The sequence below is a fragment of the Schistocerca americana genome, chromosome 1, assembly GCF_021461395.2.
Source record: "Schistocerca americana isolate TAMUIC-IGC-003095 chromosome 1, iqSchAmer2.1, whole genome shotgun sequence".
Classification (NCBI taxonomy): domain Eukaryota; kingdom Metazoa; phylum Arthropoda; class Insecta; order Orthoptera; family Acrididae; genus Schistocerca; species Schistocerca americana.
The window spans coordinates 947,035,944-947,058,589 of record NC_060119.1 but is presented as its reverse complement, the minus strand read 5'-3'; the positions used below and the strand labels follow the sequence as shown (position 1 = coordinate 947,058,589).

At 36.1% G+C, this 22,646-nt stretch overlaps 1 protein-coding gene across 7 annotated transcripts in view; it reads right to left on the bottom strand.

Annotated features, from left to right (window-relative positions):
- Nucleotides 1-22,646, bottom strand: part of LOC124615696 (GATOR complex protein Iml1) — a 597,731-nt gene that overhangs the window by 539,285 nt on the left and 35,800 nt on the right. For all 7 annotated transcript variants that reach the window (XM_047143737.1, XM_047143755.1, XM_047143765.1 and 4 more), the window contains 2 exons: nucleotides 18,072-18,212; nucleotides 17,852-17,994 (listed from right to left, as the gene is read on the bottom strand). In XM_047143737.1, coding sequence (XP_046999693.1) covers nucleotides 17,852-17,994; nucleotides 18,072-18,212 — 284 coding nt within the window. The remainder of the gene's footprint in view (nucleotides 1-17,851; nucleotides 17,995-18,071; nucleotides 18,213-22,646) is intronic.

Sequence of the window (22,646 nt, the reverse complement as noted above, 5' to 3'; positions counted from 1 at the left end):
GGGGGGGGGGGGGCGTAAAAGTAATCAGAAGACTGCTGACAAAAAATAAATACCTTCGCAAGTGAAGTAATATGAAATACTATTACACTATAGAACACAAGCAGGAAGTACTTTTGGTTCAAACCCCTACATAATATAACCAACAGTCCACCTGCATAAATGGTTTCAACCTAACTCCACAGAGGGCAATCTCAATGCCAAATGTAGAACAAACAGCTCACCACATGGATGCTCAGCACACACTAGCTGCATTCCATGATATTTTCTTTCTGATGTTTCAGCTACATATACTTTAACCACAGAAGTAAGAAAACTTTCAGAAACAGCAAATCAACAACCTTCTGCAGTAGCTAAGAAGGTGCCACTATTTTACCAAAACTAGAGTTTGCAGCTTTGGAATAGATTTAAAACTACTAAACGGATATGAAAATGGATTAAACATCAATAGAGTCTACCTGAACAATCTTCATTTTGCACATGAACTACCGTCAACTTTAGCAGAATTTTGATAAAAGGTGGAAGGACTCAATAAAGAAAATGTGGAAGTAGTGATTAGATTAGATTAGATTTACTTTCATTCCAATTGATCCGTAGTGAGGAGGTCCTCCAGGATGTGGAACATGTCAGAAAAACAACAATACATGACAAATATTTAAACTAAAACAAATAAGCTAATGTACCATTCCACAGGTCCCAAGTGGAATGATCGTCATTTTTTAATGAACACTAAGAGTCATTTTACAAATACTATTGCACTGAATTTAAAATAAAAAAGTTTTATATTTATTTATAAGGTAAGAAACATGTAATACAACTACTGTAATACTTATTTACAATGAACACATTACTGCACTGAAATGGTGCAGAAGTTAGATTATACTTACACACACACACACACACACACACACACACACACACACAAATTTTCAGTGAACACATTACTGCACTGAAATTGTGCAGAAGTTATGTTGTACTTATATACAAATCAGTTGGTTTTCCTCAGAAATTCATCAATGGAGTAGAAGGAGTTGGCCACCAATAAATCCTTTAGGCTTCTCTTAAACTGAATTTCATTGGTTGTTAAGCTTTTTATGGCTGTTGGCAAGTTATTGAAAATGTGTGTTCCTGAATAATGCACACCTTTTTGTACAAGACTAAGTGACTTTAAATCCTTGTGAAGATTATTCTTATTTCTAGTATTGATTCCATGAATTGAGCTGTTGGTTTGAAAAAGTGATATATTTTTAATGACAAATTTCATTAAGGAATAAATATATTGGGAAGCTGTAGTTAGTATCCCTAGTTCCCTAAACAGGCTTCTGCAGGATGTTCTTGAGTTCACACCACATATAATTCTTACTGCACGTTTTTGTGCCCGGAAAACTTTAGCTTGGCTTGATGAATTACCCCAGAAAATAATCCCATATGACATTATGGAATGAAAGTAAGCATAGTATGCCAGCTTTTTCATTTTTATATCCCCTATGTCTGACAAAATTCGCATTGCAAACAGAGATTTGTTAAGACGCTTCAGCAGTTCTGTGGTGTGCTCCTCCCAGTTGAATTTATTATCAAGCTGTAATCCCAAGAATTTAACACCGTCCACTTCTTCTATCTTCTTGTCATCATATGTTAGACATATACTCTTGGGACACCCCTTACAAGTTCTGAACTGCATGTAGTGTGTTTTTTCAAAGTTTAGTGACAAAGAATTGGCTAGGAACCAGTGATTAATGTCTACAAATATTTTATTGGCTGATCTTTCTAAGACTACACTTGATTTGCTATTTATTGCAATGTTTGTATCATCAGCAAACAAAACAAACTTGGCATCTGGTAATGTTACTGATGAAAGGTCATTGATATACACAAGAAAAAGTAAGGGCCCCAAAATGGAACCTTGTGGGACCCCACATGTAATTAGTTCCCAGTTGGATGATGCCTGATAGCTTGATACATGTCTCTTTCCTAATAACACCCTTTGTTTCCTGCCAGAGATATAAGATTTGAACCATTTTGCAGCATTTCCTGTTACACTATAATATTCTAGTTTACTTAAAAGGATATTGTGATTTACACAGTCAAATGCCTTTGACAGATCACAAAATATACCAGTTGCCTGCAATTTTTTGTCTAATGAATTAAGTACATTTTCACTGTAAGTGTAGATAGCCTTCTCAATATCAGAACCTTTTAGAAATCCAAACTGTGACTTTGACAGTATGTTATTTGAGATAAGATGGTTATAAAGACGACTGTACATTACTTTTTCGAAAATTTTTGAGAATGCTGGCAACAGTGAAATTGGACGGAAATTTGATGCTATTTCTTTATCTCCCTTCTTAAACAGTGGCTTAACTTCAGCATATTTCAGCCATTCGGGAAATATTCCACTGATAAACGACTGGTTACACAGATAGCTTAATATGTTACTTAGCTCAGAATCACATTCTTTAATTAACTTTGTTGATATTTCATCATACCCACTAGATGTTTTTGATTTTAAAGATTTTATGATGGACATTATTTCTGTTGGGGTAGTGAGGGTCAAATTCATATTATGGAAGTTACTTGAAATGTCTGGTCTAAGGTAATCCATAGCAGCATCTACCGAACCTGACAACCCCATCTTTTCAGTAACAGTTATAAAATGTTTGTTAAAAAGTTCTGTACAAAATTGTTCATATTTATTTACAGTAAGTATTCTGAAGGGTGTATATGAAGATCAGCTATGATATTTAAAAAAAAAAAATGAAGAAGGGATGTTGCAGTTTAGCATATAGTCAGTTTTGATGTCGTTAGAAACAAAACACATGTGAGAAGCAGACGGATATTAGATGAAGTAAATAAGATGATGACAAATGTTTGCAGTTTGCCTGGGAAATTGAATTTCGTGTTCAAATGTAAATTCCAAACACATCTGAAACAGGGTGTGAAAAACCCAGCTTATAATGCAAGTTATAACCTACACCAGTGTTATATCGATTTTAAATGTGCAAATCCTCCAAAAAGATAGTGCCTCTACAATCATTGGAAAGCAGCACTTCTCTATTAATGTTCAGGGGCAGGTAGACAAACGAATGGGAGTGAGAAAAGACATGGGTTGAGGATTTCATAGAGACAATTAAGTAATTTCATTGCACATGGACCAAGGAATAGCCAAATATACAGTCAGATGAGAAGCCACTGAAACTTTTTGACAGACTTTCAAAGACAAAGAATGACCAATAGAACAACCTGATGGAATATAGCTTATTTTATTATATGGAAACGCAAAACAAATGCAAATGTGTGAAAGCATTGCAGAATTCTGAATATTACTTGAAAGCTTCCAAAAGCAAGCATTAGCAAAGGATGTTCTCCAAACAAGTAATAAGGTATCAGACAACTATGCAGCAGTACATATAAAAGGGTTGGTAACAACTAAATTACCTAACTATATATAAAAACAAACATTTATGTTTGTGTTTGTGTTTGTTTGTGTGTCTATCGACCTGCCAGCGCTTTCGTTCGGTAAGTCACCTCATCTTTGTTTTTATATATAATTTTTCCCACGTGGAATGTTTCCCTCTATTATATTGAAATTACCTAATTATATAGATTAGATCAGATTACATGTACTTTTTGTTGCAACTGATCCACAGTGGGGAGATCATCTTGGAATGGACGATGCCAGACAACAAGAATACACAATAAATACTTACAAAATGCAAACAGATATGCTACTGTACCTTCAGCTGATCACAAATGAAACTATGCTTCTCGATGTGTAATTAGTTTTAAAAAAACTTAAAATTTTTATGTATAAACAGATATAAAACTTGTAACCAAATGTTAAATGTTCAATATGATTAGGTGCACATGATAATTCTTAGGCTACTGTAGCCACACATCATCAAATAAAAAAATAAAAATAAATAAATAAAAAACATTTTATAGCATTTATTTGCAATGACTGAATTACTGTAAACATTTGTACTTAAATCAGATTGTACACAATATTCACATTATGTAATATTATTCTGCTAAGAAATTCACCAATGGGGTGGAAGGAGCTGGCTACCAATAAAGCCTTTTGAATCTTCTAAAACTGAAGTTTAGAATCTGTAAAACTTGGTATGGCTGCCGGCATGTTACTGAATAGTGAATATGTTTATGAACTGAAGTAAATGTCTTTAAATTTTTGTGAAAGTTATTCTTATTTCTAGTACTGATTCCATGAACTGAACCGTTGGTTTGAAAAAGACAAATTTCATTAAAGAATAAATATATTGGGAAGCAGATGAATGGGGAGAGTAGGAATTGGAATAGTCAGCAGGAATCTGATATTAATCCTTGTTAACTGTTAATTAAATTACAGGGCATTTAGTAACCTAAATAAAAATCATAATTATTCTTCTGCCAAATTTTTTCTCACAATTGAGAAATTCTATGAAGTGATATGAAGTGGAAATAATGCCAATGCAGCATGAGAAAAAGCGATTTCAAAATAGGCGAAAAGCTGCCTAGACTGCATGTACAGCCGAATTTCTTTCGATCTCAGCCACCACTAAGAATGAAGCAAAAAACATTGGCCGGCCGCGGTGGTCTAGCGGTTCTAGGCGCGCAGTCCGGAATCGCGCGACTGCTACGGTCGCAGGTTCGAATCCTGCCTCGGGCATGGATGTGTGTGATGTCCTTAGGTTAGTTAGGTTTAAGTAGTTCTAAGTTCTAGGGGACTGATGACCACAGTAGTTAAGTCCCATAGTGCTCAGAGCCATTTTTGAAAAAACATTGGTTTATGGAATATGTAAACAAGAGGCAGAAACCAGCCACCACTAAGAATGAAGAAAAAAAACAGTGGTTCGTGGAATATGTAAACAAGAGGCAGAAGCACCACTAGTAAATTGCATGACACTTTATTCAGAAATACTGTTTTCGGTCTATAAAAAAAAATTCAACTTCATTATGTATCCATATTTCCAGAATAGCCACAGAAGATTCTCTGTAAATAAAAGTGAAATGCTTCTGGTGTAGAACACTCTTTAATTAATTGCAATAAGCATAAGATGGAAAAACCTGACAATAATGATTGCAACACCTGCTTTGGCAGATGGTCATGCAGGCAAACACATTAAAATATTACAATCACCTTGCTTTGTGTTGGTGACCATGCCGCATATAATATAGTAATGGTGTCAACAGTGATGGATAGCACTGGCCACAATGGGGGTGGGATATTAGGAGTAAACTGGGCATGGTGCTCAATCTGTCCCCTTATTCTGGATGTGTCACTTCACTAGTGGGAAGCAGCAGTAAATCACATTCGGTCTCCTCCTTCCCCCTTCTCTCTCCATGTTATTATCCCAACCTCAATAGGAGGCTGCCAGTTCTTACACCCCAGTATCTCTTTCCAGATCATAACTAATACGTGTAGCAAGTTTGTTTGGAATCTTTCCAGGGATTTAGGGTGAGCTTTCTGCCCATGTACAAACATGTCAAATATATTTCACAAATATTTAACAAATTTCAAACTTACTTGTACAGATATTTGATTTGTATCTCTAGCAATTTTCACCCTGCATTTTCATTTTCACATATCTAAATGTTTATTATGTTGTATCTCCTGCATGGTGTGTCTTCAATGATATGGTTTTGCAGGTATATCCTGCGGTACATATGGCTAGTGTCTGTGAAATGTACAGTTAGTAGTACAGAAGTAACAAATTGAAATGTCATGCTTCATGTGGCAGTTTTACTGCATCATTATCGAAAATGTACTAACCTACAAAGTTTTTTTCCGTTTATCATTTTGTGGTGATTGTCAAGTAGAAAAAGTTTCATAATGGTTTGAAATTGTGTGTTAAGCTTGTTGACAGTTACTAAGTGCTCTCATTCTCAAATACTGGATGAATAAAGTATGAGCATTTGTACATCACGGATTACCTTGCTTTTCACCACCACCCCTTTGATAGATAGGTGGTACTTATCCCCACAAGGATTCTTTCCAGCGAGCAGTAAGTGATATCTGTATCAAGTTTGGTTGAAATCAGTCTAGTAATTTAGGAGGAGATGAGGATCATCATACATACACCTATTTTTATATATGTATGGATAGAAAATGTATACCATATTCACGCATATGTGCGTGTATGTGCGTATGTATGCTAAAGTGAGATGTGGTTCTTTTTGAGGAGGGGGGGGGGGGGTTGGTAGTGAATGGGTTGGGTGACATGTAGCATGTAGGTGGATGTTGTTGCTGATTATGGGTTTAAGGAGACTTAACACATAAGCACACCAGTCTTCTATTCACCTCCCAGCACAGAATCAGTGTATCCCATGTCCTTCGTACAGTGCAATCTCTCCCCATGAGATTTCTATATTTTTGGAACCCTGAAGAAAGACATTTGTGGCGATCAGTTGCTTTTTGGATGAAGAGGGACACACCCGGGTGCAATCGTGGTTCTGTACGCAACAATAAACACATTTCCATGAAAAAATTATACCACCTTGTCTCACAATGGAATGGGATAAATATATTAACAGTTATGGTAATTACTTTTGAAATAATAAACAATTTACTTATTTTTTTCCCTGTCTCATTTTCATATGACTGCTCCTTAGATCTGGGGAAGATGTGGGTACCAGCCCAGTACTCACCTACTGGGTTGTGGAAAACCACCTAATAACGCCTTTCGGGCTGGCTAGCATATTGTCCTTCATTGTTAACCCACTGTGTAGATTCAAACTGAGACCTGCACACCTCCCAATCCTGGGAGACAGCGCATTACCATGCACAGCTATCCAGGTGGGTGACACATGTAGGGCTGTGCTAACTGTGGTGGTGGTTGTGATCTTCAGTCCAAAGACTGGTTTGATGTAGCTCTCCATGCTACTTTATCCTGTACAAGCTTCTTAATTTCAAAATAATTACTGCAACCTACATCCTTCTGAATCTGTTTACTGTATTCACCTCTTGGTCCCTCTCTATGATTTTTAACCCCCTCCCCCCCCATTTCCCTCCAGTACTAAATTGTAAATCCCTTGATGTCTCAGGAGGTGTCCCGTCAACCAATCCCATCTCCTAGTTAGGTTTTGTCAGCAATATCTTTCCTCCCCAATTCTATTCAGTAGCTCCTCATTAGGTATGTGATCTACCCATCTAATCCTCAGCATTCTTCTGTAACAACATATTTCAAAAGCTTCTATTCTCTTCTAGTCTAAACCTTTTATCATCCATGTTTCACTTCCATACATGGTTATACCTCACACAAATACTTTCAGAAAAGACTTCTTGCACTTAAATTCATATGAGATGTTGACAAATTTCTCCTCTTCACAAACACTTTTCTTATCGTTGCCAGTCTCCACATTATATCCTCTCTACTTCAGCCATCATCCATTATTTTGCTCCCCAAAGAGTAAAACTCATCTACTACTTTTGGTGTCTCATTTTCGAACATAATTCCCTCAGTATCACCTGTTTTAATCTGACTGCATTCCATTATCCTTGTTTTGCTTTGGTGATATTCATCTTATATCCTCCTTTCAAGGCACTGTCCAACCCATTCAATTGCTCTTCCAAGTCCTTTGCTGTATCGCAGAATTACAATGTCCTCAGCAAATATCTAAGTTTTTATTTCTTCTTCCTGGACTGAGTCCTACTCTTTTTTTCCCCCCAGATTGAACATCAGGGATAGACTACAACCCTGTCTCATTCCCTTCTCAATCAGTGCTTCCTTTTCATACCTCTTGACTCGTAACTGTCATCTGGTTTGTAAATAGCTTTGTGCTCCCTGTAATTTATCCCTGATACCTTCAGAATTCAAAGAGAGTATTCCAGTCAACATTGTCACAAGCTTACTCTAAGTCTATCTTCTAAGAGGAATTGTAGAGACTTGATTACCTTGTGTGTTCTTACATTCCTCAAAAATCCAAACTGATCTTCCCCAAGGTCGGCTTCTGCCAGTTTTCCCAATCTTCTGTAAAGAATTCATGTTAGTATTTTGTATATCATGACTTAATTCAACTGATAGTTTGGTCATATTCACCACCTGTCTCATACATCTTACACAACAGATTGGAAACTTTTTGTCATGGCTGGTTCTCCCAAGACAATCAATAGTTCTGATGGGAAGTCATCTACTCCCATGGCCTTGCTTTGACTTAAGTTCTTTCAGTGCCCTGTCAAAATCCTCTCACAGAATAACATCTCTCATCTCATCTAATCTTCATCTATATCCTTTACCATTTCTAATAAAATTGCCCTCAAGTACATCGCCCTTGTGTAGACACTCTATATACTCCTCCCACCTTTCAGCTTTCCTTTTTTGCTTAGTACTGGTTTTCCAACTGGGCTCTTGATATTCATATAGCTGCTCCTCTTTTCTCCAAAGCCATGTTTAATCTCCCTGAAGGCAGTATCTTTCTTTTCCCTACTGATATATGCTTCCAAACACTTAAATCTGTCCTCTAGCCATTCCTGCTTGGCCATTTTGCACTTCGCATCAATCTCATTTTTTAGACATTTGTATTCCCTTTGTCTGGTCTATTTGCTTTATATGTTCTCCTCTGATTTTTACTATGCCTTGTCTTTTCCTTCCTCTGCTGCCTTCACAATTTCATATATCAAGGCTACCCACTCCTCCTCTACCATATTCCTTTCCCCTGTTCTTGTCAATCACAGTCTAATGCTTCCTCTAAAAGTGTCACCAACCTCTGGTTCTTTCGACTTATCCAGGTTCCATATCCTTAATTTCTTACCTTCAGTTTTAATCTACAGTTCATTACCAATAAATTGTGGTCAGAGTCCATAACTGCCCCTAGAAATGTCTTACATGTAGTCATGCCTATATTTAATGTTATATTACGTGGTCGATTAAATTAAAAAGTGTGTGGTTTTTCAGATTAAGTGCTCGATTAGATTAAAAAGTGAGTGGTTTTCTAGGTTGGGCTGATCATTTATGAGTTGTTTTCTGTAACTGTTTTCTGAATGTGGTAGTTTTCTTGTAGGGTGAGAATGGGTTTCTTTGTTTATCTTTATGATGTCTACATCTGTAACTCTGGTGGTAATTTTACGTGGATGTTTGTGTAAATGTTCTGCAAATGTTGAATGATTTTCCTATACTTCAATACTATTTGTATCATGCGTCTAATGTTCTCCTGGTCTGACCTATATATCTTCAATCACATGTATCAAATCTTAGTTGGTATATTCCTCATTTCTGATATAGACCCTTTTTTTCTATTGCTTTTGAAAGTATTTTTAATTGAACTGTTGATTTTTGGGTTTTTTTATGCCTTGTTTATGAAAATATTGGATATTCTGTGTGTGTATTTGTGCTTGTATGGCACTGATATCATATTTTGTTTTCTTTTCCACTGTGTTCTTCCTGTTTTTGTGTCTTGTATGTGAGGATTTGGATGATATGACGCCTGGTGTATTATTGTATCTGTTGTTGTCAGTTTTTGATATATATCAAATGTGTGTTGTGAAGCCTAACAGCTGATTTCAGCCATATCTGACGTCACATATAGAATATTCATTTACTAAATACTGTCAAACGCAAGCAAAAATCACCTTAGGGTAATATTGTGGAGACAATAACTATGTACTAAGGTTCTACACACTGAAATTTACTGCTTATTTTAGTAGGAATGAATAAGATTACCTGGCACTTCTGTAGTTCGCAAAAATGTAATCACAAACATTGCAATGTAATTTATCAAACATTACTACCATCATATTTTAATGTAATATTAACACAAATGTATTTCTATATGATGTTCTTAAAGCTTTTGTGCGTTCAAAGCTACAGAAACAAGTTAACATGTTGAAAATGTACAGTTTATGGTGAGGGCATTATTAGGAAATGTAAATGAATCTAACTTTCTAATAACCAAGCCAGATACATAAGTTTTGCCTATATCACAAAATTCTATATTTCATTTCATCTCCCAATATATGGTAGGAACACTTTTTATTAATTAGGTTGGCTGTAAGTAAAGAAAGAAGTAACTAAATTGTTGTTATATTGGACACCTCATATTTAACTACGAAAACATAAAAATTACTGTGACCTTTGTATTTACAAATGTTTACCTGTATTTTGCCATCCCAATTGTCAGCTCACTCTAAAACTTTTAATTACAATGGAGGAAAAGATAGACTGCTACTTACCATAAAGATAACATGCAAACAGACACAATTAAAAGGCTTTCGGCCACAGTCTTCATTGGAAAAAGCGAAACAGACACCATTCATTCACACAAACAAGCACACTTCACATTCACATGACCACTAACTCCAGCAGCACAGGCCAGAATACTTTAAGCTTTTAACTGTAATTCACTATAGTCTGTTTACAACAATTAACCCAGTGTAATATTTAATATAACACTGGCGAATTTTTGTAGCTAGCTAGTCAGTCTTCCATTAAACTTTGAGATAGAATCTATGTTTGCTGGTCCTAAAAATGTGATAACAAACTGTATTATTTAAAACAGTGTAATTGTAAACTTGATTATTATACACATAATGTGTAAAGTCTGCAGATTGGAAGAATTTCAGATTATCCATGAGAATCAGTTGTTGCAGCAAAGAAGAAAAAAAAGAGTGTACATATTCATACTTCAATGAATTTACCCCCTTGTCTGATGAACTATTCAGAATATCAGCTGTTCTAATGGACAACGACAGTTTCTTTCACACTTCAGCAAATTCCGAAACGGCAAAATGTTTCAGTTGGTTGTTCTGAATCTTTAAGGTGACCTCTAAGAAATATAACTATTTTGCTCTTTTCTTATTGTAAAATTTATCTTATCGTGAATTGAATTTATGTCTGTATGTGACTGGTCAATTTTACTACTTGACTCTTCTATCAGCACAAGAAGTCACCTATACATTTAGTCCAGTTTAAGAAGTTATACTTATCTGATGCTATTGTGTTAAATATGACCTGTTCTACATGGTCCATGAATATGTTTGCTATGGTTCTAGGCTCTACGGATCCTATAGGTAATACTTCACTTTGTAAACAGAATACATTATTAGAATGGAAATAGTTCTAGTCTGTTATTACCTCTAGTAGCTTGACTGTTTCTTTGCTGTACTCATGTGGAAGTGTAGTGTGTCTCTTATGATTTTGTTCTATGATGTTTACTGTTTTGGTTATTGGTATATTGCATGTTCTCCACATCCAATGAGAGGAGAGTGGCTGTGGCTGGAACCTGCACATCTTTTACGTAGTAGTAGTAGTAGTAGTAGTAGTAGCTTTATTCATCTGTAGATCTCTTTTTACAAGGATATAGGACATCTCAAAGTATTTACAAATTTAGATCAATTCAAAATAAGCTGATTTGTGTACACATATATTTACAGACTTCTAGTTAGAGACAATCATTAGATTTACTCCTGGTATACAGTACTTTTTTTTTTTTTTTTTTTTTTTTTTTTTACAAATAACTTATTAAATAATGTAATGTCACACTGTTCACTCATAACACACTCAGGTGATCTCTGGGCCATTTACTGTACCACAAATTCCCATTTGCTATCCTGAAAAACTGAGTCTTCATCCCTCTATAATGAGTGAGATGTTGAGCTCAGAAAGAGGAAGAGTTGTTAGTATTGTGCTATGCAAAGCTTGGGGGTAAGCATTTATAGAAAGGAAAAAAGAAGGAAAAAAACATAAGTGAAGGTGTTATGTGGAATGTTGGTTATTTTATAATCATTATTATTATTATTATTATTTATTTGTATAACATTTTTTATCAAACCCCTGCTGTGTTTTAGCTAAGTAATCCTTCAATCTATAAAATGTATTGCATAACAGATACTTTTTAGCTGCCTTTTTAAATAAGAGTATTTTTGCAATTTCTTTGATCTCTTTTGGTAATTTATTGTACAGTTTTATTCCTTGGTAGAAAATGCTGTTTTGAGTTTTATGTTTATTTTTTCTTGGTAAATGTATGTTGATTCTATCTCTTGTTGCATGGTCATGGAAAGAGCTGTTTGTGCATTAATTACCCATGTTATTTTTGATGTGTACAACTGACTGGTAAATGTATTCACATTGGGCAGTTAAAATACCCAGTATTTTGAACAGATCTTTACAATGAGCTCGACTAGTATTTTTGGTTATTATTCTTATGGCCCTTTTCTGGAGTTTGAAAATTGTGTTCATGTTTTGTGCATTTGCTCCCCAAAAAAGAATGCCATAGCTAAGAATTGAGTGTACATATGAATAATATGTAACTAAAAGACACTGCATGTTACACACTGAAGACAGGATTCTAAGGGCATAACACGCTGATGACATTTTGTTTGCAAGTACCTTTGAGTGTTCACACCACTTCAATTGAGAATCAATATTCATTCCTAGAAACTTTGCATTTGTTACACAGTCTATAGAGGTGCCATCTACATTTAATTCAAAATTGTCATTTTTCCTCTTCAAACTGAAATTCATGGCATTAGTTTTCTTTATGTCCAATGTCACTTTATTACTTGTTGACCAATCATAAACTTCCTTGAGAGTTTCATTTGCTTTCTCGGCAAGGAGTTCTCTTGTTTTCTTAGTGACTATAATATTGCTGTCATCAGCGAAGAGGATTTTTTCACCTGAGTAACACTACTGGGAAAGTCACTGATGTATATCAGGAACAGTATTGGTCCTAATATGCTATGCGGAACCCCTATATTAATGTATTTTGGTTCTGATAAGTGTTTTACTAAATGTTTAGATTTATTTGAAGTATGTGTCATCTCTACTCTTTGTACTCTATCTGTTAGGTATGATCGAAACCAGTCATTAGCAACCCCTCTTATTCCTAATGTTTCTAATTTATTTAATAGAATTGTGTGATCGGCTGTATCAAACACCTTTGAAAGATCCAAAAATATGCCTGTGACACACTCATCTTCATCAAGAGCTTCAAGTACAACTTTTGTGAATTCTACTATGGCTGACACTGTATTTTTGACACTTTGGAAACCAAACTGTGATTTGCTTAAAAGATTGTATTTATTCAGGTAATTCATTGATCTGTCTTTCATAATTGCTTCTATTATTTTTGAGAATGCTGTCAGCAGGGAAATGGGCTGGTAATTTTCTCTGTCTTCTGCATTACCTTTCTTAAGCAAAGGTACAACTCTTGCCTGTTTTAACTGCTCTGGAAATGTCCCTGATGTGAAGGATTCATTTATTATATTTGTTAAGGGGCCTTGTATAATCCCTATGCATTGTTTCAGTACACACACTGGTACTTCATCTAAGCCTACTGACTTATTTTTTAGTTTTTTAATTGTTTTACTGACTTCTTTCTCTGTGGTTGGAAGTAACATCATTGTCTTTAGTGCAACGTTATTTACAGGTGTTATATTTGTTTGGGGGAATTTTTGCTGTAACTTCTCTGCAATACTTGAAAAATGCTCATTTACATAGTTTGCTAAGTGGTGCGGATCATTTATTACTTTATCCCCTTCCCTTAGCAGTATGTTATTCTGCTTTTGTTTGCCTCTCCCCGTTTCCTTTTTTATAACATCCCAAACTACTTTGCTTTTATTCTCTGTATTATATATTATTTTGTCATTAAATGACTTTTTTGCAGCAATCAGCACCTTTCTATAGATCTTTTTGTATCTATGATAGTAATTTAAGAATTCTGAATCATTGCGAATCTTTTTCATGGAACTGAGGTGTTTAAGTGTTTGGGAGGACTTCTTAATACCTGCTATTATCCATCTGTTTTTGTGAGATGTTGATACAGATGTGCGTACTTTTGGAAATGCCTTTTCAAAGTTCAATATAAACAATGTGGAGAATTTAGAGAATTTCATATTCACATTGGTTTCCTTATACACTTCATCCCAGCTTTGTTTTTCTAGTTCTTTTGAAAAATCTTTATTTTGATTTCTGATAGATGTCGTTTGTAGGCTTGTAGTTTAGGGAATGATTCGATGCCTGACTTTACTGTTGTTATTTGACAGAGATGGTCTGATAGTCAGAGATCTTTTACAGCTACATCACATTTTTCCCTGTCCATATTTGTGGCCACATTGTCAATTACTGATGAAGTCGTCGTGGTAACCCTTGTTGCACTATTGACCAATAGGGACATGACAAAACTTTGAAGGATGTTTATGAAGGTGCTGCTGGATTCATATATGATGTTAGTGTTGATGTTAATGTCCTCACACAGAATTATGTTGAACTTTGTACTTGGGATTTTACCTAGAACTTCTGTTAACTTATTGAAAAAAGTGTCCACGCTACCACTGGGAGATCTATACACACACAAAATGATTAATTTCTTGGTGATATCAAGCCCTGTTAATTCAATAGCTGATATTTGAAATTGTTTGTCTTTTCTTACATTACTGTTGAATCAATTGTGTAGTGTTTTTTATAGTTCTATCCTCTGTAGTTTCGTGATAAGATTTTCAACATGTGTCTTGAATGTGGGTATGTCGGAGCATTTCCGTAATTCACAACAGCTCTGACTGGGATCTGTTTCTTATGAAACTTTGGTTGGCATTGGAACGAAGGTGCACTGTGATTTGTCTGTAAAAGTTTTCTTTTTTCATTGTCTTCCAGTGTATGTTCAATTTCTTTCTGTGTTTTTTTGTGATGAACTCTTGTGTCTAATTGATGTATTACTCTTTATCCATGAGGATCACTGTGTTTCCTTTATCTGATATATATGGTAGTGTTAGGTTGCTGTAGTTTCTTAAATGTTATGGTGTCTGTACTGTTTTAGTTTCCTGTGTTTCCTTTCTTCTAAGTTATTATTATATTTTCAACGTAATAGCTTTACCAGGTCTCTTGTCAGACCAACATTTACCTGACTTGTTTTGTTTCTGTTTCCTATATGAGAATGTTTTCTGACTCAACTAAGAGGTTTTCTATGTATTTTTCAAGTATTCATGTACCGACATTGTATGTCAGACCTTTTCCAAGCAGTTTCATTTCTTCTGTATGCAACACAGTGTCTTGGACAGAACTGATGTTTTTTATTTCACTGGATGTAATTTGTGATTGTGTTCAGTGTTGGTTTACCTTTTAAAATTGCAATCTTTCTTTGGGGGGTTTCTTCCTTTTTTTCTATGACTGTACATGTATGACATCCAACCTAGGTAACAGCAGAAACTGGTGTTATTATTCACAACTTTTATAAAATTAAGGTGTACTTTGTATAGCTCCCCACTTGGTTTCTGGCATAAAAAGACTTTATTTTTGCATTTAGCCAAATTTTTTGAACTATTTGCCTCATTTTCTGCACACTTGCAGAACTGTTTTTAACCTGTATGTTAATATATTTAGCTATAATATTATATGATCCACAGCTATTGTTAAACTTTATATGTTACACAGTTTTATGAACGCTGAGCTGTATTATTCTAAACTTCATGTGGAGGCCACTTGGGAATGCCTGTTAGGATGTACATAATATGTTTGCAATACAACATAAAAATGTAGTTTCGAATAAGGCAAAAAACAGCCAAGAGTGAATGTACAACCAAATTTCTTTCGACTTCAACCTCAGCTAGCAATGGAGGAAAAAGCAGTAGTTTGTAGAACTGCAAACAACTGTAATCCATAAAAAACAAAAATGTACTACCATATTATGATCCATATTTCTAGAATGACCACAGAAGACGCTTATTAGTAAAAGGGAAACACAGCAGACAATGAGTAGTTAGCCGTTCAACAGAAAATTGAAACCGACTTGAAAATCCACAAAAATAGCATTCCCTAATCCCTTAGAAATGTGATAGATATTTCCCAAGTCTTAACAATCCTCATATGAAAAAGCAGAGGGCCTATCTGCAGATAAACAACCTTCTGCCCTGTCTCTATATAAATTGTACGAAATGTTAAAAATAAGGCTTACTGATATCCATGGTCCACAAACACTACATAATCAGTAGTGATTGGTTATCATGAACTACAGCACACCTTAAATATTGCACTAAAATTACACCATTTCACTTCAAATTTGAGACAGAAATTGCACCAAAATTATGCTGTTTCTCTTCAAATGAGATCTGGAAATTGCACTAAAATTACACCATTCCTCTTCAAATGCATACTGGTACACAAATAAAAAGGACAAAAGCATGTATTGTAGCATTCTCTCTCCATGGTAACTAGAAACCAGTGTTAAGTGCTGAAATGATAGTCAGCCCCACTATGATCAACTGAGAGAAGCAGCCCAGTTGTATGTTTACTACTGTGCATGCTCTAATGTGAAGTCAGCTCTTCCAGCAGTGCTCATGGCACCAGATCGGTATTTTTCTTTGAAACTGGATGTAGCATACTGAGCAAGCGTACCGTAAGTGGAATTTACAAGGTGCCGCTGCCGTGACAGCAGCGTGTCCGGGTAATCTAAACAACAGATTGCCAATTCACCAACCCACGTTTCATTTCCGCTGTCGCCAACCTTTTTCCCATTTTATTTGATTCCTCAGAATATTAAACCACCAGTGATAATTACATTACTAACCCTTGTAACTCAAAAGGCTCAAGGGCACCACATTGTAGCACATTCATATAATTTTGCATGTGTTGCCACTGTACATAAGGAAGGCCCCTCTTTCCAAAGCACACAATTAAAAATCACCAGATTATGTCCTATTAATAATCGAGTGACGAACAACTTCATCTCACTGAAGTTACCAGGGGAGATGTGTACTAGTAAGTCACTGATTCAATAAATTTCATCTTACTGATTGTTGAACCTGCCTGAATAACCATTTACATTAGTATGCGTCTTCTGTGACTTGGTGGGGAGCACCAACCCCAGCAGATTAATGATGCGTCCCGGTGCACTGGCCACCTTGGATGTGCATTTTAGCCAGTTTGCCACATCCAACTAGGTGAGTGTCAAATTGGCACCCATATTCCGCCTCAGTTGCACAATTCAGAAAATGTAACACACTTTAATGTGGGATAATAGTAGACACTGAAAGTCGGGATGCATAAATTTCATCCACAAAGGGTTGAAGGGGGTGAGGGGAGGAGGTGACAGGAAGGGCATCCAATCACCCTCTACCACAAACATTTCCAAATCCAAAACTGAACTTGTCAATTATGTAATGATATGGAATAAAGGTTCCATTTTCTAACACTGCCACAACAACATCATCAATTACAATTGCAGTGGGCACACCATCATCAGAGATTGGATTGTGGATTGGTGGAAACATATCACACGGTCAGATGAATCATGTTTCTTGATATGCCAGGTCATCAACCAAGCAAACAGCTGCCTCAAAACATGCACTGCATCACAGACATACGCCAGTGAGAGCAATATTATTGTATGGGAACATTCCCCGGGGTGTCTTTGAGACCTAAGTTGATAATCAAAGGCACTATGACAGTTGTGGACAAAAGTGAACTTCATCGTGGATCACTTTCAACCTTTCATTCGTGAGGTCTTCCCCAACAGTGATGGCAACTTCCAACATGATAACTGACCATGTCACAAAATCAGAATTGTGCTACAGTGGTTTGAGGAGAATGACAGTGAAGTCACACTGATGTCTGGGCACTGTAATTCACCTGATCTGGATCCGACAGAACACATCTGAGACACTACTGGCCACCAGCTTCATGCCCACAAATCACCAGCTTGTAATTTAAGGGAATTGTATCACCTGTGTAGAGACACCTGGTGCCACATACCACCGGAAACCTACCACAGACTTGTCTAAACCCCACAATACAGAATCGTTGCTGTACAGCATTCCAGAGATTATTATAATGTTATAATGTTTTGTCTTATCAGTGTATTTTGTGTAATCAAAAAGGATTTAAGGGATTAAATACACATAGGTACTTTTTACATATAAAATTAAAAGGCAAACCTGTAGAAGTCTTCATAAAATCTCCCCTTATAATCCTGCTGCAAACATTCATTCATATATGACGGGAACTCTTCAAGACTATTAGCTCTGTAAAATGTACGTGAAAAGAGCACAATTGTAACTTCATGATTGCTCCCGTTCTTCTGCAAAACAAAATTACTTTTATCAGACAACCATGTAAAATAAAGGAGAAGCAACAAACACCAGAAAAAATACCAACCTTCCACTTCTGAAAGAGATCAGCAAGAAAACCATTAACAGCTTTCTCAAAGTACAGATCACCATGTATGTCAAAGTCCCACATTTCTGAGCTCATCTGGATAAACAGATATACCATACTTGTGGATGAACGAAACACAACCTAGAACATGACATACAGGTTTCAGAATTGTCAATTGATCATACTTCCACACTTACAATAGAATACCGTAACGTGTATTATCAGTACTACACAAACAAAGAGGGGACACCAAACTAATAACTTAAGATACTCAGTTTCAATACTGCAATAAACAAAAATGAAACATGACTTTTCCATTACAAATATTGTACAATAATAATATATGGAGACATATTTTGTTTGTAAAGTAATTACGGAACATTTCCAAAAAAGATATGACTATAAGCCATCATAACATTGTAAGTTTTTATAAAAAGCCATTTTCTATCACAAGTGGGAGAAATATCTACGATGTTTTACACAGTATTCTGTAGCTGCAACCTCTGAAGTTCAAATAGGAGCAACTCCAAACAACAATATTTTACACATTTACAATTGATTTGGGTGTCAAGTGCAGCTATGGATGGCAGAAAATTCTTCTTCTATTTTTTAGCAACCCCCTTCACTATATCAAGAAATTCAGACACAGTAGAAGTTCATTTCAAGATTCAGTTTACATAGTCAACAAGAATCATCTCTTTCAAGTCTTACATGTGTACCGTGCAAACCATAAGGTGTGTGCAAGAGCGTACTTGGCATGGTAACCCATGTTAGGGTTTCATTCTTTCCAGTCCCTTGTGGAGTGCTGGAAGAATGATTGTTTAAATAGATTAAGAATGACTGAAAAGGACACCCTTACAACTAGGCCTATAGTGAGCATCATTTGGGAAGCCAGTCTAGTTTTTAACTGTTCTGCATATCCATATCCACCAATCATTGGCAGACAACAAGGTTTAGTCCCTTTCCAGGAACTTTTGCCACGACTAATATTAGGTGTCGATAACTGATATTTTCCAGACTGCACAATCATACCCACACTTCAGTGGCAATACGGTCTTATTCAGCATTGGTATTGGAGCAGCAACTATCCCAAGAATGCAAGGACATTGTTTCATCTTGTAGATATGAATAACTATTACTCATCTTTTACAACTGAATTTTAATTTTTTACTAACAAACTATTTTGTAAAACTGCTTCAAACATATGTACAGAGACAGCCGTACACACTAGTGTGATGCTGTCAAGAGGTGGGAAGAAGCACCAGCTCCAGATCGAATACACCCTGAGCATTAACAATAACAACAAGTGCGCCTGCCAGCCTGGAGTAGTTTCCCCACATCTGACTGGTGAATACTGGGCTGGTACCCATGGCTCACCTCAGTTACACAATTTGCAAACATTTAGAAAAAATTTCCACTTTCGCATAACACTAAATGCTGACAGATGTGGTAGGCCTACATAAGTTACAATGGGTGGTGACAGATGGTCATCTGCCATGCTCTACCACTAACATTCCAAAATCGAATAAATAACTTGCTGACTTCATGAAGACAGGGGATAAGGCCAGGAAAAAGGAAAGATAAGTGCTTAAGGCATCTTCAACAGTCTATAACAGAAATAATCATCATATTTATTTTCTTTTGAATTTCTAAGTGTCATTCTCTTATCAGTATGTTAAGTCTTAAATGCGACTGAACCAGAGAGAAGGCAATCACTCATTTGGATCTTCTCCAATGATACTCATCCAAACAAAAGTAAAAACAAAAAGCAATGTGAGCAAAAGAATGCTGTGAACCACTGTAAGTGGACATTGTGACACACACTAAAGATTGTAGTGTGAAAGCATACTAATAAACCCGAGTGTGCATGCCTGTGCCATTATTAATCACATAAGATGAATATTTGTGGGATATTACATGAACAGCTCCTCACAGCATTTGTTAGGGTAACAGAAGAACAGTCACTTCTGTAACAACAATGGAACAAGGTTGACACTCTTTGATTTCTTTTCTTTTTTCTGAAAATGAAAGAAACTACATATTTACAAACATCATTTTGAGCAACTGAATCTTTCTACAGATTACCTTCCCCAGAAAGTATTATTGTGATATTGGGTTGGTGCATAACTGGTGAAATAGCATCAGAAGTGCATAAGGAAGAAAATAATATAGTGGAAAAAATAGTGGATAGATTTGAAGGTGCTGTATCCATGTTGATTTAATTGGACTGGGTTTGTGACTGAAATTGAGATTTCAGTCTGGTTAAGCTCAGAGTTCCACTTCTGAGTTTTATAGATCAGCCGCCACTAACATGTGGAACAGACGCTGTAGGGTTACCGCCACTAACCCGTGGAACCGTCGTGCCCTTTGTCCAAATAACCTTGGACGATAGCTTTTATAGTATCCCAAAAAGCAAGGTTGCCTCTTCCGCCAGTTCCGCCGTACCGATGATCTTCATCTCCGCCTTCACTGCCGTTGAGGTCTTCACCATGTCCCTGGCAAGGGGCCCTCACGAGGTACTATCACCCGGGCCAGGTGAACCAAGGATTTTTTTATGAGGTGTTACTCCTCCCCCTCCTCCTTTTTCAACCGGGCTTGGGACCCCAGTGGGTCAAATCCCACAGTTGAAAAACCGCAAGTGGTCTATTCGGATTCTGGGGAGACCACAGAAGTGTGCATGGAGGTAAATTGGAGTACCTCAAAACCCCGTAATAACAAAATCAAACCAAAATCTAGAATTTGGCTAATGACATTTAATGTAAATTCTCTCTTAAAAATGGGAAAACTAAAAAACATCCTGGACAAATCCAGGGAACGTAAAATCAAAATTATTGCATTTCAGGAATCACGATATACAGATGAAAATCCTCTTGATTCGGAAGGATACAGGATATACAAAGGAAAACCTGGAAAACGAGCCATGGCAAATTGTCCACAATTTGGAACTGGATTTATAGTAGATACATCAATACTTGATTCAGTCGCAACTTTCAAATCTTACTCGGGTCGGCTCTCCACGATGACAATAAAATCAGCTAATAAGATATACACGCTAATCAATGGACATGCACCAACTAACATCACTAACAAAAACAAAATAGAAGAAGTAGAATAATTCTAGGACCAATTGGATAATATTCTCCAAAAAATCCCAAATAACCATGTCAAAATCCTTATGGGCGATTTCAATGCACAAATCGGTAAAGAAATGAAATATCGATATTGGGTAGGTAAATGGTCAGGGCATACACAGACCAACCGGAATGGCATGCGGCTCATTGAAATCTGCAAAAACCATGACCTATTTTTCAAATCAACATTTTTCAAGAAAAGAGCCTCGAAAACGAAAACTTGGATCTCAACTAATCCATTACTGGGTGAATACCAGTTGGATCATGTAATGATCTCCCGCGTAAATACAGTAGAAACCATGAAACTTAAAGTCCTTAATGGACTAGACCTAGATTCCGACCATTAACCAACAAAATTCTCCCTAGATGTCATTCCAGAACAAAGAAAATTCACTAAGAAATCTCCACACCGTAAATATGATGTACAAAAGATAAATGGCAATGAACAATTTACAAAAGAAATGCAAAATCTAAAACCACAAAATTGGCAACAACTGCAAGGAGGACCTTTAAATGCAGCTGAGACTGTAGCACCGCAAACAAGAACACGTAAACACCCCTGGTGGACAGATGAGTGTGACCAACTGATATATATCAGACAACAGGCGTGGCAAAATTGGTTGTGCAACAAAAATCAAAAGACCCTGGAAGACCTCAAAGATACCAGGAAAACAGTCACAAAAGCAATACGAACAGTCCGTAAACAACACAAAGACAAAAAATTGCAAGACATAGAGTATGATTTCAAGAAAAACAATTCCCGAAATTTCTACAGAGTATTCAAACAAAAATTAACAAAGTACTCTCCTCCATCACTCCAGTTCAAAAATGACCATGGGGAAATTGCTCATACCAACACCGAAAACTTTGAAATTCTTGCAAAATACTTTTCTAAATTACTGAGTTGTGAAAAGCCTGCAGAAAAATTTGAGTTCCATTGTACACAACGAAACCCAGACTCAAAGCCACCAAGTTTACAAGAGATTAAGGATATAATTCAGTCACTGAAAAATAACAAAGCATCAGGAGAAGACCAAATCATCGCAGAATTATGGAAAAATGCATGAGAAAATCTTATTGCAAAACTCAAAGAAATTATACATGAAATCTGGAAAACTGAAAAAATCCCCACAGATTGGAAGACTGCAATCATACATCCTCTGTACAAAAAAGGAAGTAAAACAGCCTCCAACAACTATCGTGGAATCTCTTTATTGTCAATAACATACAAAATTCTGTCTAAAGCCCTACTAAACTGCGCAGAACCTCAGCTGGATTCAAAACTAGGCGAATACCAAGGTGGGTTCAGAAAAGGTCGATCATGCGTAGAACAAATCCTTAACTTGAAAAACTCAATGAAATATTTACACAGTACTTCAAACAAAAGTTATGTCATCACATTTGTCGACTTTAAAAAAGCATATGACAGTATAGACCGAGAATC